The sequence below is a fragment of the Camelina sativa genome, chromosome 10 (assembly GCF_000633955.1).
Source record: "Camelina sativa cultivar DH55 chromosome 10, Cs, whole genome shotgun sequence".
Taxonomy (NCBI): Eukaryota; Viridiplantae; Streptophyta; class Magnoliopsida; order Brassicales; family Brassicaceae; genus Camelina; species Camelina sativa.
This window is the reverse complement of record NC_025694.1, coordinates 9,136,940-9,152,378: the sequence shown is the minus strand read 5'-3', so window position 1 is coordinate 9,152,378 and position 15,439 is coordinate 9,136,940. Positions and strand designations below refer to the sequence as shown.

Here is a 15,439-nt window from a genome sequence, read left to right as displayed (position 1 = left end):
GAAAAAGAGAGAAAAAAAGGAGAGAAAGAGAGATAAGTTGTTAGTAAGGGCAAAAATGTAAAAGGAAAGTGGACACATAAGCAAAAAACTTGGGAAATTATACTATGAGTGGAAAGTGGGTTTTTGTGACAATACTTTAGGAGAAAGTGGGTGTGGGTGTCATTTTCCCTATATCATATACCCTTACCAAAAAAAAGTGTATATTATATAAAGAATTAGTGATAAAAATAAGGAGCCAGAAGGGGTAAGCGGGCCAAAACGAGGCCCATTAATAGAAGAAGGGGACATGATTCAATGGAACCCCACACGTATTAAACGCTTTTTGAACGTATTGTTTAGCTTTTTCTGCTCGAGCATTACGGTTGCACTTTGCACCCGTGGTTGTTGATTTAACCAGTTTTAGAAACTTATCTTCACTTCTGTATAAAACTATAAATACAATAAGATGTAGAAGAAGACGAAAAAAAACATTTTCACAAGCTTAAAACACCAAATCTGTAACCATTTTTTGAGTTGAAAGTGAAAAAGGATCGTTGATAATTATTCAATCTTAATAGTTAATAATAATCTGATATATATATATATATATATATATTATAAAAATGGTGAAGAAAAGAATAACAAAAATGGGGAATAGATTTGTTGGTTGGTTTATGTTTGGAAACAGACATAGATAATGTAAGGCCATGTGACGACGGATAGGCATTATCTCACACTCATTTAATGTCGTAGGGTCCTGATCACGAAATGTCGTAAACGCCCCCCCCAACCTCTCTCGTCTGCACGCAACTCCGACGTTACCATTTCATAGATTTGGTATTTGAAGTTTTCACAACTCCCCCCATCCGTACACTGCCTTCCATGTTACGACGATCATATTTAATCAGCTAATTAGTTGGCTTTCAATGACATGCACGATTTTTAATTAGAAACATTAATAATTTTCTAATAGGAGCTGAACTTACAAATTAAATGGTTATAGTTAACAAATTTTTATGTTCAAGCCAACGGTCTATATATTATTTCTAAATTGGATGACTGATAAATGTTAAAACGAATTAAACTTTTCACGACGACGGTACATGATTATAAACGAAGTTTTTTTTGTAGGTCCTTAATACAGGATGTCTATAGATTTTTTGTCAACGAATTATATATAATTTTTTTTCTTTCAAACTAATCACAAATCTAAGGATATGGTTTGAATGTTATTTTGGTACTATGTTATTGGCCATTTTATATGTATAATATACGTACTCATCTCCACAAATACTTTATTATTCGTTTACATTAATCGGCTCCACAAATTTGTGTATATGCATTTTCTTATATACATTCATTTATTACTTTCAAATTAGCAAACACAAAATCTTCAGTTTGCTTAAATTAATTTAAATATTATGATCTATTCATAATAAGTTTTTAAATAGATTTCACTGCACATTCGCTCATTATAGAGATATACGTAACATAACTCATAAGATTCATAACGTAGGTTGAATTACTAAAAATGTGAGATAGGGTTGGGAGGAGTGTCCAAACTTCAAGTAGTGCTACAAAAAAGTCGCTCATTGACAAAGAAATATCATAAAATTTTTATTTCTCTACGTGAACATCACGTGGATCATTCTCTTCAATTAGGCGACTATTCCATAATACCAAAGAATATATCCCTTGCAAACAAAATAACGTGTACAACCTCGAAAAAAATTAAAGATGGTTTCGAAATAAATAAATAAAACTCAATAATTCAGCTAAATCCGAACCATAGGATAGCATGTGATACTGATGATACTACGACAGTCACGTCACATTTTCTTCTATGAAAGAAACTATACCTAGTTGATAAAGTTGGTACAGTAAAATCAGGTCTTTTAATAAATTCCAAACTCATTTTGTATTTTTTATTATTTTTCTAAATTTAAATGGATTTGTTATCTGATTCACGTCCTTGGTTTTTTTTATTAAATATTAATAATATGTGTTACAAGTTACAACTTACATCTCACTCAAATGGACGCATAAAAATCACTAAAATATTACATTTTTGTTTTTTTCACGTTCGTTCTTATCTCAAACTTTTTTCATTGGTTATAAAATTTTCAAAGTTCTAGATAATTTTGTTTTCCACAAAGTAGAGTTTATCATTATCTCTAATCACTTCAATACTGTCAATCTCAGCTCCATCTTCATTCGTCACCATCGTCTCACTTCCATCAAACCCAAACTTCTCTCCTGTTTTTATGCACATGCCACACAACAAACCAAACAAATAACACAAATCAAACCCGGTTAGCGTAATTAACCAAAACCGATCCAAGGCCAGAACCTAAACCGCAATTAACTTTAGTGTGTTTTTTTACCTGCTATTTTCTTGAGGTCATCAAGTGAAGGAGGAAGAAGAACAAGTTTCCAAGCTTCATTGCAACTTTGTTCTCTCCTCCCCAATGGATGTCCTCTGTATATACTCACTCTTCCTCGTTCTTCCTCTTCTTCTTCCACGACTCTTAACTTTTCCAATGGTGTGAACTCACCATGCGTGTTCACACCAACTACATCTGCACCATTCATCGTCAGGAGGTTCACCATGTCCATTTGATTATCCTCCATAGCGACCTGTAAAGCTGTGAAGCCATGGTGGTCCTCTGTGTCTACATTAAGCCCCTGTTTTAGTAGAGCCTTCATTACTTCTACATTGTTCTGTTTCACTGCTTCGCATAGAAGATCCCCAGCTATGTGTGGGTCAGATATAGCTGCGAAATGATAAAGGATTCTGAATATCGCATAATGCTTCGTTGTGATTGCTTCCCATAGAGCCGTGTTACCATTCACATCTGCAAATATCTTTTGCTTAAAACATATCTAGAAAACATAAAACATAACACTTCTTGATGAGTATGATGTGTTTACCTCTTATGTGAATGTTGCATCCGTGCTTTAGGAGTACTAAAACACAATCTTCATATCCTCTTGAAGCTGCTATATGCTGAAACAGGAATATAAGACGACGAGTTAATGACTATGATGATGATGATGAGTATGGCTTTGAAATGGTTTTTAGTGAAAAGCAAAACTGTTACCAATGGAGTTTTTCCTTTGGAATCTGTAATGTCAGGGCTTAACTTAGCCTTAAGAAGCTCATCAAGAAGAGCTGCATTGCCTGTGGTCACAACAGCGATAAGATTTGAGGTAACGTTCCGGGGAACAGAACCGTTGTTTTCTCCATTTTGTTGTGTCATTAGATCACCAATATCTATATCACTCAGCTTTTTGTGATGCTGCAGGAAGTTCTTGAGCACTGTGGCATTGTCTTGTTGTTTAATCTGCATTGTCTCGATAAGGAACGAAGATTTGAGTCGGAGAAGCTGCGACAGAGACTTCGTTTGAAACGTGTAGCTTTGTGGTCTGCAACAAAGTGCTCCAACTTCTCCAAATATGTCTCCACAACGTAGAGTGCCTAAAACAGACTCTCTCTCCATCTCTGAGTCGATGATCTCAACTTCTCCTGACACTATTATGTAAACATCATCGGGCGCTTCGTTCTGCATTATCACATCCTCTCTTGGTGGTATATACTCAGCCTTCATTTTTGAAACCTAATCACCACCAATACACATCTTCAGAGACAACACTCTTGATTTAATATGGTGTATATACCAAATCATGCATGTCAGCAAAATTAACTCACCAGGAGAAGAAGTATTTCTCTTGAGACACCTTTGAAGAGGTAAACTTTTTCCACAGATGGAAGAAAAAGATGTTGACAAATGCTTTTGTAGATAGATTTTGGGAGCTGATCAATAAGATGTTGCTGGTTCAAGCTCTCTGCTTTGAACCTCAAACACATGTAAGCCAATATCTGATCTTTCAATCTTGGAGGCAATCTGTTTCTGTTTACAAAGTTTGACGCTGCTTCGATGCTATTCCTCTGCACCACCAACAACAACAAGAAGACTTTCCTTAACAAAACAAGACAAAGAGAAACAGAACAAATCTTGTATAACCAACGAAAGAGTGAGAGCTTTGAGACACTTACAAATTCCATGGTACGACGAGTTCCTTCCACGACCAAATTAGTCATGTTACCAATAAGGTAAGCAGTGAGGCCGAGATTGAATAACATGTAGACTATAATGAATACCATCTCAATAGTGTTGCTTGCATGGAGATCTCCATATCCCACAGTGGTCATTGTTGTGATTGACCAATATATAGCTGCGATGTATCTGATGGAAAGACTTGTCTCTGTGAAATTCGGGATTGCGTCAGTCCATGTCTTTCCTTGGTGTTGATACCTGTCTGCTATTAGGTAATAACTGCATCCCGCACAATGCACTAGAAACAATGTCACCTGTAGTAAACTCAAACCTCATCATGTTCTGTAACTACAACATCTAAAGATATATATATGTGATCTTGTTATTCTTTCGCTTAAGATTTTCTTTACTCACGGATAAAAGTCTAAGGCAACGAATCCAGAAATAGCTGTATCTTATGTCCTTCTCGAGTCTGAAACAGCACGAAGGATATGATATTTTTGTCACTTCATCAATAACAGTTTGATCAGGGACATGACATGGAGTCATATAGGGAAGTAGTGTACCTAGTGAAGAGGTGTTTGACGCGTCGAAGTCGCCAAAATCTAAGTAATCCCAAGAGATTACAGGTGAGATTCCACTTGGCTGTGCCAGTGATTAAGTATCCGATGGCGTCAAATGGTATAGTTGATGCAACATCCATCAAGAACCATGTTGAAAGGTACCTTTAATGAGATATTAAAATAGCATTTTAGCCAAAACTAACACATTTATTTTAAAAAGCTCTCTTTTTACCGAATATATTTATAAGTGGAATCTTTATGTTCTTTCCATAAACAGAAATCTATCTAACTGATGATGAAAATAAAAGAATCACATGGTGTGGGCACAGTAGTCACCTAAAAACCTTGTCCTCTTCCACTTAGAAAAGAAGTTATCATATCTTTTATGGAGTAAAGATCAAATCTCAAAAGGTGAAAAGTAAGATAATTAATGAACAACAAATATACTGACCTCACTGCAATCTGTTTAGGTTCACGAACAAGAAGCTGTGTTCTTTGGTCTATGTAAGCAACGAAGAACGTCAAGACAATGTCAACAGAGAAGAACAAGTCTACGATGTTGTCCGCGATACAAAGATTCCTCTTTGGTGAGAAATTCAGAAATGCCACTTCAAAAGGGTAAACCCATGCAGAGTATGCCACCAAAAGCACCATGAAAAATTCCCAGCACCTGAGTCAGAAAGATCACTAGTTACCAACTTGTTTTACGTTTCCCCTTGAAGGTAAACAAGATCATATAGCTAATGCATTATCACTAATTCAAGCATATACTTATATGTCTCTGAGAATCTCGTAAACACAAGAATCATTCAACTTCCATTAACTCAGTTGTTTTGTTGTGTCATACAATAGCGATACCACATGGTGCTCTGTTTCATAGACAAAATGGATGTGGATGGTACCTGTATCTTGAGTCCATGGGTGAGATGATCCATCCACTAGACCTGATGTGATTCTGGTTATAGCTAGCAACACCAAGTGGAGGAAGAATAAGCTTTGAAAGATTGTTCAAGCTGAGAGAAGAAGCATCGTACTCTTCTTCTCTCCCTTTTCCTCGATGCTGATGGAGACGCCGGAGCTTCATGCCTGAAGATAAGTTGCAGTGATTTGCTGCATACTTGTGCTCCATTATATTTGTCCTGAACAAAAAGTAACAAGAAAGAGAGGGAGAGAGAAAAAGAGGTTTTAGTAGATGATATAATTATTGCAATGAAGAGGGAGTTTGTGGTTTGTATGGTGCAAACCGTACGTGGTGGTGGTGGTCCTATTTTGTTAAGATTGAAGTGAAATAAGGGGAAGCTTTTGTGGGGGACACAAGTTTTGTTTTTAGAGGGATCCAACACAATCAATAAGGCAAAAAAAAAAAAAAAAAAAATTGATTGATTTTATGTTTTGGTGATAAGGTATGAAATGTGATAGTTGGGTCCCGGAAAGGGTTGAGTAAGAGAATTATATATATAATCAAACGTGGCATTAAGAAGCTTTACATTAAGGGTCCCAAATTAGTATCTACCCCATTAACAGCTTTTAAACTCTATATATATATATTGAGAATCTAACTTAAGAGGGAGATCATGAAGAGAACATGCTAATGCTTCAATATCCACATACTAAGAGAATGTTGTGTGTACTTATTAACATTTGACTAGCTAGCGGGTATGTGAAGCAGAAGAAAAATGATAGATAAAAGGAATTAGATTCTAAACCGGGACCATGCATATAATTTAGGCGAAAAGAAAGGCGATATATTTCCCTATACGTGTAGTCATCTTCAGTATAGTATTCAATCTAGATTGATCATATATTCTTGATTGATTTTAGCTTTTGAAGCAATCAAATAGTGTTATTAGCTTTATAAAAAAGGGACAGGGCAAAGGAGAAAGGACATTGTAATAGACTGACCTGTGTGTCCTCTGTTGTAGGAGTAATGTCTTTAAAATCCCATGAAGTATCACACTTCCTACTCTGCTCCTTCACCATGTTGTTGCCTAAGTGCTTGCAAGTTGGTTTGCTTTTAAAATCCATGAACCTGCCAACTTCAACAAATGTCATAATGAGAAAAAACAGAATAATCTCTCATTGTATTGTATATGACTCAAAAATCAACTGAAACTTTTTTTTTTCTATTCTCATACCAACAAACAAAGCTTAATGTTGTCAGACCAAATTTGTCTGAACAATTGTTAAGTATGGCAAGCAATGTTCACAACAGAGAACTGAATGATCCAAAGATCATTACTACAAAACCCTAATAATTTTGGGTTATGGGAATAGAAGTCAATTTGAGTTCATATTACCTTAACCTGACTATAGACTTGACTTGACGAATCTCTAAAAGAAGTAACGCCTCCGACGAAGGGAAACAAAGCACCGGAGAGGAACACGTGGAAGATTGAGGTTCAGTCGCGGGTTTCTATTTTTCTCAAAAGCGCGAAGAAGAGAGAACGAGACAGACCAACTGACCAGACCACGTATGAGAGAAGTCTGAGAAGAGAACTAGCCAGGAAAAGTTTGCTATCCGATCCTTTTATTTCTAGATAACTTAATTAGCGCCTCTGATGCTTTTACATTATTTCAGAAGACCTTTTTAATCATCTCGAAGTACTCTATATGCCACTTTAGTTTTTTTACAAAAGATCATTAGACACTACTAACCAAGGCCATCGGCTAAGGCCTAGCGTTTAACCAAAAAATTGAACATCAATTGGAACCTTACTATGGGTTTATATAGTATCATGGCGGTAGGACACCACCAAACACCTCAATGCCGTGGGATCAGCCGCCTGCAACAGGCTTAGACGGTTTTTAACTCTTCATTTCTGATATTTTTGTACTTCTTCTGTTTCCACTTTCCATCATCATTTGAATTTGAACAAAATGGTGTATCAAATGAATTCAAAAGGATACACCATTCTAAGCTGATTGGAGATAAAAACGTGTCGTGGTTTGCATCAATAATGTGAACATGAGAAAAACACCAAAACTGAAAATTGTAGACTTGTCTTTCAAAGTTATACATCTCCCAATGAAGAGAGAAAGCATTACAACGCAATACAATAGTAGAAACTACAGGGGAAAAAAGTAAATCATTCTTGGGATGTTTGATGTCAACAGAGTTTATTCAAACAAAATACTTCGTAAACTTGAAACTTATAAAAAAAAAAAAAACATTTCATTACATACCACAGGTTGTATGTATCCTCTTCTACTCCTCCCCTGTTTTCACCATCATATACACACTATGGTATACACATTAATAAAAGGACTCAAGCCTGTGTGGTGTCTCCAGCTGCTGCAGCACCATTCGTTTTCACACGCTTCTCCTTGTAGTCTTTCACAGCTGCCTTGATGGCGTCCTCCGCCAACATACTGCAATGGAGCTTGACTGGTGGGAGAGACAGATGCTTCGCGATCTCGCTAGCAAAATATCACAGAACGAAAATCACACATTCAATTTAGGGGTTCGCATGTTGAAAAACTCCATGCCATAAATCATAAAATTTACTTTGTCTAAGATAAAAAGGTCTAGCATGCCTGCGCATAGTCATGATGTAGCAACTTATGTACCATACTAACCAGTCAACAAACTCATACTAATAGAACAAGAAGTCCAGTAACTGAGTTCCTCTAAACATAATAACAGTCATAAAGTAGCAATTGCTATGTCGACAATCAATGAGTGAACCAATTAGACAAAAAGTGTGCACGTACCGCAACTAATCACTTATGTTAATATCTGCAAAACATGAATAGGAACACAGAGTATACTAATCATTTAATCAATAGACAAAGTCCAATGACCGAGTTCCTCAAAACATAATAATAGTACTGAAATACAGTTACTGATATGTCAACAATCAAAAAGAGTGGCCAATTTAGACAAACAGTGACTAGCGTAACGCAACAACTCACAACAGATTAGGTTAAATATATGCAAAACATGAATACGAACGCAAGGCATCCTTATCTTGGGAAGTATGAATGCCAGATTATGTAAGAGACGAACTAAACAGTACTTACGTGTTCTTGATGGTCAGGACATCCTCCATAGCTTTGCCTTTCACCCATTCAGTAGCTGAAAAAAAAAACATAAATCAATCAACATTAGAAAACTGCTACATATCCCCTAGAAATGACAGAGAGAAAAGATAGCTCAAATTACACCGACATAGAAGACAAGCCAGAAACAGAACCAGTACAATCTGATTCTGATGTCGCATCGAAAAGTTAAAATCTTTCTCAATGACATTAGGACTATTACAAATTCACGATTGAATCAATGAAAACAACGTCTCAATTCACAAAAACCCGATTAATCAATCAGTTCCTAGTCATGCCCTAATTTGAACACCGCCTCCACATCTGAAACCTAATTCCTCAATTCGAGAAATCAAAATCCCTAATTGAAAAAATCACATCTCAAATCTTTCTAATTCAATCCTCAATCGAACAAAGCACGAAACAAAAAGCACGAATTAGAGAAGAGGGTAAACATACCGACAGATGAAGAAGCGATAGCTGAACCACAACCAAAGGTCTTAAAGCGAGCATCAACGATTTGACCAGTCTTCTCATCGACCTTGATCTGAAGCTTCATCACATCACCGCACGCAGGAGCTCCTACGAGCCCCGTGCCGACGGTGGGATCATTCTTATCGAAAGAGCCGACGTTGCGGGGGTTGTCGTAGTGGTCGATGACGTTCTCATGGTAAGAACGGTAGATTCCAACAGGCCACGGCGTTGATTGACGTGACGTAAGCCCTAGAGCCTTCTTCGCAGCTTGCCCTAGCATCATCGTCGTCTTTTTCTTTTTTTAGGGTTCGTCTTCGTCCGAGTTTATACTTTGTTCCGCGGAAATGGGAATGAGATTGAATTTTTGAGGGTTTCCTTCAAGGGGCTATAAAGAAGGCGGTTTGGTTCAGACTGAGGTGACACGTGGACGGTTTAGATGGTTCTGAGATATTTTGTTACTATTTCTTTATGAGAATAACAAAATATCTTTGACGATTTTGACACGTGGACGAGTTGATCTAACCTGAGGATTTGATGAGTTGACTTTTTCTTCTCACTGATATTTTTTGATAGCCTAATTGATGTATTAGGAGTTTAGGACAAATCGCTCGTATTGTGTTTATCAACCATCTATCGTGAAACATGTGTTTGGCAAAACACAAACAAAGGTAAAATAAGTTTCACTATACGATTGGTTTAAGATATGATCTAAAAGTTGATTAAACAAAATATGTGTTTAACATTTTCTAAAGAAGAAATCAAACGAAAGATTCTCAATACGTACTAGATATGTTTATCTACTCCCACTGAGAATTCTAAATCAAACAAACAATACAACATAATTGATCATCTACAATAAGAGTTGGGATGTTATTATTCAATGAAGTTCTTAAAACGATTTGTGTTAAAATCATATATTTTCGTAAGGTTATTTTAGTTATGAATTAACAAAACTCTTTTCAACAATTGTGTATTACTGACAATTTGTAACTGAAATATATATTTTAAGCATCGATTTTGAAGGTGTTTCATAAGAATGCCTTTTTTTTGTTTGTTTTGTCAAACAGTGTTTCATAAGAATGCCTAAAATTCACTAATCAAAGCAAAGAATTGACGAGGAAAGCAAGTTAAGATTAGAAGTGCAAAAGAAAAAGACATGAGGCAGGAGCAGGACACATAATGGTGATTGTTATCCCTTTACCTCGCCTTTTAGCTAAATAAATCAATCACAAAGATAGAGAGAGAAACACATTAGAAAGAAAGAATGGGGAGCTTTAAGGTTGCGCACAGTTGTTGCTACTGCAGTAGTCGTTTGTCTCTCCATCCTCCTCATATCTCCTACAGGCACACACCAAAAAAAAAAAAATTCCAAAATATTTGATCCCAAGATCTTAAATAAATACATGTTAATGAAATGTTGACTTTTTTTGTTTGGATCGGGACAGAAGTGGATGGGTGGGGAGTGTGTGAATACCGATTGGGTTTATGTAGTACTGCGGCCAAGAGCTCTACTTAAGATGAACCATGCAAGGCATTGGACAGCAAGTATCATGGAGGCGAATGATTAAATATTTGAAGTGGTAAAGGGATATGTTGGTGCTGCCACGATTATGATGCAAAAAGCGGTGCTGAAATGGCAAGCATGTGATTGTAGATGATGTGCGCGTTTGTGTTTTGCGTTTTGCATGATTTCATCTCAGATCTATATATACGAGTGTTTCCCTTCTACTTTGTATTACGTTAAAACAAAAGTTCTTACTTCCTTATCATCACTGAGAAGTAAACCTTACTACAACACTATATATTGAACACTTATTTTGTCTGAAATGACAAGAGAGATAGACATAGATTATGATGATAAAGTTCAAGGATTCAAGAGAGGGCTTCCTTCTTTGATAAGCACAAAGATGCTTCCACCGTCTCCTCTAGAGATCCGAATGTCTTTGTCTAGGTAAGTCGTGAGTAGCCACGACTCCGCCTTGTCCCCTGGCAAAGAGAATTTCAACGGTGGTTGGCTCGATATGGATCTAGCCACAGACGAGGCAGTGTCTTGCACCGAGGTAAGTAACCCTCTGATCGGGTTAAGATCAATCTTTTGACCAAGAACCTCAACGTTATCAGGTATTTCAATCGAATCCGTTAACTGAGGTGTCCCGATTACGCCTTGCTCAAACTTAATCTGCAACAACCAAAAACATTACTGAATCGCTTTCCCAAAGATATTGATATCATCATTCAGTTCTTGGTTTTGATGGAGGATGGGTTCAATTTTACCTGAACGCGTTTAGGGCTTCGGATTTCGAACTTAGCGTTGGTGCTAATCGAGTTTGTACCTAGAGGACCAGCGAAACGAACAGAGTTTTGGACGGTGAAGTTATCTGAATCAATGGTTTGTGAGATCTCATCCACTTTTACCAAAGGCAAGATCCCTCGTGAAAGCAACGGGAACAAATTCACGAACGATGTGTAGCTGCAATAGAGGTATTCACCAAATCAGTTCATCGTTTCATAGCAAGAATTTGAATCCAGAATCCTAATTTAACGGCATGGGGAAAAAACTTACGCGAGGATCCATTTGCCGTTGAGAAGGAAGAGAGCTTCCGTCGGAGCTGGGGTAGGGTTCTTCGACTCGAGCTGTGTGATTAAATCTCCGATTTCAGCTCTGGTCTCGCTAGATGTGTTCAAACCTCGATCGATTCCGTAGAACGAATCCGCTAACGATCTCTTCAGCCGCTCCGTCTCCTCCACGGCTTCGATTGCTTCATCCGCTACCGATAGAGCCGCCGATCCTCTCTCTCCCGCCTCTGTACCCCATTCGTCTTCCGCATCCGTGGCTCTGACTCTGAAATCCCCACGGGAAACAGCGATTCCTCCTCCGGTGGAGAACACCGGACGGTGAATAATCGAGCTCATCGGAACCGTAATCGGAATTTTCGAGAGGGATTTCGAGTTCGACGAGGTCGTAACTCTCGCTTTGCAGGGGAATTGGTTGAACAATTGTATCGCCGCCATTTTTTTTTACTTGGACTAAAAAAAAAGTTTCGAAGCTTTATGAACAAGAGAAGAGATACCACTACTTACTTATAGACAATGCAACTGAAAATGAAATAAGGTAAACGTTTCTTCTTTGATCGAATACACAGCACAAACCAAGATCATATACACTCGCCTACGACTCTGCCACGTGACGACCTAGGAATCGAACATACAAAGCGTCGCGTCGTTGAATGGGTGTGAGGCGAGCATTGTTTTGGATTCTAATCATCGCGTCATGATCAATGTAAATAAGGCTAGAAGCTTCCGCTGTTTCTGTGATGGGCTTAAATAGATTAAATGGGCCTTTGCTGATTTTTTTTTTTTTTTTTTGCATTTACATCATCTGACTTCCTTCCATAAAACCAAAAGAAAAACGTACAAAGTAGTACACAAAACCGTAGCTAAAATTTTGGAATTTGGAACGTATATCTAGGGATTCGACCTCAATTTACTCACACGTGGATCGAGGACTTTAAGCCGTCCGATCGTTTTTTCAAAAGATATCGAGGATCTCGATGATCGGACGGTTACAAAGAGGACACGATCCACGGTTAAGCCAGAGTTCTCTAGAGCAGACTCTGCAAAAAGTATGACCACATGGGATAAACGCAGCACCTTTCTTTCTTCCCATACACACGCAACACACAGAATCATTACCCGTTAACGTCCCCATTGACGCCGTTATTATCTCCATTTCCTTTCCTCCTCCTCCGCCGTCGTCATGAGCGGCTCTCTCCGCCGTCTCCTCAAGCAATCTCATCAACGAAACTCTCGTCGGCGTCATATCTACCTCCGTTTCCGTCGATTCTCCTCCACGGTTATATCTCTCCGCTTCTAACGCCGTCGCGAGATTCATACCCGAACCCGATCCGGGAACGAGTCCGGTTTCGGTTTGTGCTTCGATTTCTTCGTCGTCTCTGGAGCTTTGACTATGGAGAGTGGCGTCGTTGTTAGTTAGACGGAGACTCCAGGTCGGACCACAGCATCCTCCGATGCATTTGAATCTCAACCGTTCTTTAAGAGTGCGTTTCCTCCTGGTGAGATCGTGACCGCTCATCTGACGACGGAGCAAATCAAGAAACGTCGTCGTAGTCGTGGTGCGGTGTGTCTCCGTCATCCTCTGACTCGTTCCGAGATCGAGTTCACTCATCATCGACTACTGATCAGTTACAGAGATTCTCCGATGGCGAAACGGAATCACCAGTACTCCGCCATGAGAGAGAGAGAGCTCTCCGAGAGAGAAATAAAGAGAGAGAGAGAGGGGGACTGTTCAGATCTTTTGGGTCTCGCAGTGATGATGACATTATAAAGCAAGTTTTCAGAGCTTTTTTTTTTTACTTTCACATTTTTAAAAAATATTATTTTAGAGTAAAGTTGTTACGGAATTAATATTATTTATCAAACAAATCTTAATAATTATAAACAGTTATAACGATTCGATTTGGTTGGTTCAGAGTTCAGACCTACTAGTATATTTTTATCCCACTTAAATAAGAGTATCAGGGGAATCAAATATTATGGAATACATTACCTTTAAGATATTTTTCAACCATATAAAACTTGAGTATATATACACTACTTTCAAACCATAGTGGCAAAAAAAGTGTATCTACGTCATTGTTAACAAGAACTAATCAATTTATAAATATGTCGGGGTGCATGCTTCCAACTATAATGTTAGTTCTTCTGAATTTCTGATGGAAACAAAAAAAAAAAATACTAAAAAATTTACCCTCGAGAGTAAAAAATTAATGCTATCTCTGTAACTGTACGACTAGATTTGTTGTTTAATAAAAACTCAAAAAGAAACAAAAAGTCATTATTATGGTCTTGATTCTTGAATAAAACAACATCGAAGAATAACTACAATTTATGTCACCAACGAAAAAAAAGTCATCCATCACAGTTCAAAGTTCTAACCCTATTATTAATGATTAAATAAATCATTCATCGATGGTACAACTAGCAATCAAAACCGATGAATAAAAATATTAAAACTTGATTAGTGCAAGTTTTACCAGACTGATGAAAATCTCATAACCACCGGGACAAAAAAAATTTCACGGTACACTCTTTTGGGCGGGAAACTATTTGTGTTATTTAAACCCGCGTACAAATAATTTGAAAAATCGAAAGAAAAAGGAAAAAAAAATAATAAAGAGAGGGGCGCATGAATTAAGGCTTTTTTTTCCCCCACGTGAAATGTCGCCCCATACACGACGTCGTCTTTGCGTAACACTGTCCCCAACATAACCCAACAAAAGTAAAAAATGGGAGAAAGTGATTCTAAACGCTAATACCAATACACTTTCTTCTCTTTAGAGAATGATGCATTCAATGATTTTGTACTTGAGCATTTTTGCCATCTTTATAATGTCAAATAACGCATTACTACTATTCATTCAAAGAAAGTGTATTGCTCCTATTGCCCATTAGCTACCCTTTGATTAACATTGTCATTAGTATTTGCGCTTATGCCTCGTTTCTGACACCAAATATGATTGAGCTTTTAGAAATGAAGGGCCTTAAATTGGTAAATTACTCCTATGAAATATAAATGGAGACCGACTATGCAACCACAATTTGTCTCCAACGACTTGGATAATAATATAAAACTCATCATGGCAAATTTACATAATATGGGTATTTGATTCTCTCCCACACATAACGATGGGAATCTCACACTTTTTCCTTTATTCCCAAGTCTATGGGAATTACACCTAATTCTTCATAATAAGCTGATACAAAACAATCTTTTTTTTTTAGTTTCCTTTCTATTTTAGTAATTTAACTCGTAATGGATTTCTTGATGCAGTCTACGATACCTTCGCAATGAGCCCCCTCAGGAACAACACAGCCTGATTCTTCTTCAGCATCATCTTCTATTATGGAGTGTGGAGAACGTAGGCTCCCCAGTGTCTGACATGCTTTCATTGTCTTGCAGTGTTCTGCTTCATCGTCTCTTATATTCAAAAACACATCATATAGATTCTCTGTCCAACCATAACCACAAAGAAAACAACAGCAACAACGTTATATAGATTCTTAATCTAACACCAACACTAAAGCAAGTCAAAAAATTGAGAACAATGCTCCATTCATACGTATAGTAGACAAAAAGCTCAGTTCTTTTCTAGAACGTTGACTCACAACCATGGATCATAAACCTTTTTAGCAATTAGTGGATTTAATTCAGAGATTAAAAGAACAAACTAAAATTGCTACCTATTACTGGTCTTCGAGTGTTGGGAGCTCTGGATGTTTGGAACTCATCTGCAGACAACATACATG

At 37.5% G+C, this 15,439-nt stretch overlaps 4 protein-coding genes, 1 long non-coding RNA gene and 1 pseudogene across 5 annotated transcripts; 1 reads left to right on the top strand and 5 right to left on the bottom strand.

The window, feature by feature from the left end:
• Positions 1,940-6,604, bottom strand: LOC104718095 (potassium channel AKT2/3). Its single transcript, XM_010435769.2, has 11 exons — positions 6,503-6,604; positions 5,503-5,739; positions 5,052-5,270; positions 4,604-4,762; positions 4,452-4,509; positions 4,037-4,351; positions 3,689-3,928; positions 3,081-3,596; positions 2,911-2,986; positions 2,364-2,834; positions 1,940-2,235 (listed from the first exon to the last, which is right to left on the bottom strand). The coding sequence occupies exons 2-11, from the start codon at positions 5,727-5,729 to the stop codon at positions 2,111-2,113; spliced, it is 2,406 nt and encodes an 801-aa protein (XP_010434071.1). The 5' UTR covers positions 5,730-5,739; positions 6,503-6,604; the 3' UTR covers positions 1,940-2,110.
• Positions 7,567-9,488, bottom strand: LOC104718094 (iron-sulfur cluster assembly protein 1-like). Its single transcript, XM_010435767.1, has 3 exons — positions 9,098-9,488; positions 8,621-8,675; positions 7,567-8,017 (listed from the first exon to the last, which is right to left on the bottom strand). Exons 1-3 carry the CDS (start codon positions 9,393-9,395, stop codon positions 7,867-7,869), a joined length of 504 nt encoding a protein of 167 aa, XP_010434069.1. The 5' UTR covers positions 9,396-9,488; the 3' UTR covers positions 7,567-7,866.
• On the top strand, positions 10,269-10,716 carry LOC104720190 (annotated as a pseudogene).
• LOC104718093 (probable plastid-lipid-associated protein 2, chloroplastic) lies at positions 10,853-12,128 on the bottom strand (the record flags this gene model as incomplete). The annotated part of the gene is given in 3 exon segments (XM_010435766.2): positions 10,853-11,291; positions 11,387-11,582; positions 11,676-12,128. Coding segments are annotated over 3 exon segments (960 nt in total). The 3' UTR covers positions 10,853-10,976.
• LOC104718092 lies at positions 12,278-13,492 on the bottom strand. The gene has a single exon (XM_010435765.2). It carries the CDS (start codon positions 13,299-13,301, stop codon positions 12,642-12,644), a length of 660 nt encoding a protein of 219 aa, XP_010434067.1. The 5' UTR covers positions 13,302-13,492; the 3' UTR covers positions 12,278-12,641.
• LOC104718091 lies at positions 14,701-15,439 on the bottom strand. Its single transcript, XR_756343.2, has 2 exons — positions 15,374-15,439; positions 14,701-15,141 (listed from the first exon to the last, which is right to left on the bottom strand). It is a non-coding gene; the product is annotated as an uncharacterized LOC104718091 (long non-coding RNA).

Coding starts and splice junctions, on each gene's coding strand:
- LOC104718095 (XM_010435769.2), bottom strand. CDS start 5,729: ATGGAGCACAAGTATGCAGCAAATCACTGCAACTTATCTTCAGGCATG. Junction 4,510..4,603: donor GTCAAACACCTCTTCACTAG/GTACACTACTTC, acceptor GTGCTGTTTCAG/ACTCGAGAAGGACATAAGAT. Junction 2,236..2,363: donor TGACCTCAAGAAAATAGCAG/GTAAAAAAACAC, acceptor GCATAAAAACAG/GAGAGAAGTTTGGGTTTGAT.
- LOC104718094 (XM_010435767.1), bottom strand. CDS start 9,395: ATGATGCTAGGGCAAGCTGCGAAGAAGGCTCTAGGGCTTACGTCACGT. Junction 8,676..9,097: donor TATCGCTTCTTCATCTGTCG/GTATGTTTACCC, acceptor TTTTTTTTTCAG/CTACTGAATGGGTGAAAGGC. Junction 8,018..8,620: donor GTCCTGACCATCAAGAACAC/GTAAGTACTGTT, acceptor ATATTTTGCTAG/CGAGATCGCGAAGCATCTGT.
- LOC104718092 (XM_010435765.2), bottom strand. CDS start 13,301: ATGATGAGTGAACTCGATCTCGGAACGAGTCAGAGGATGACGGAGACA.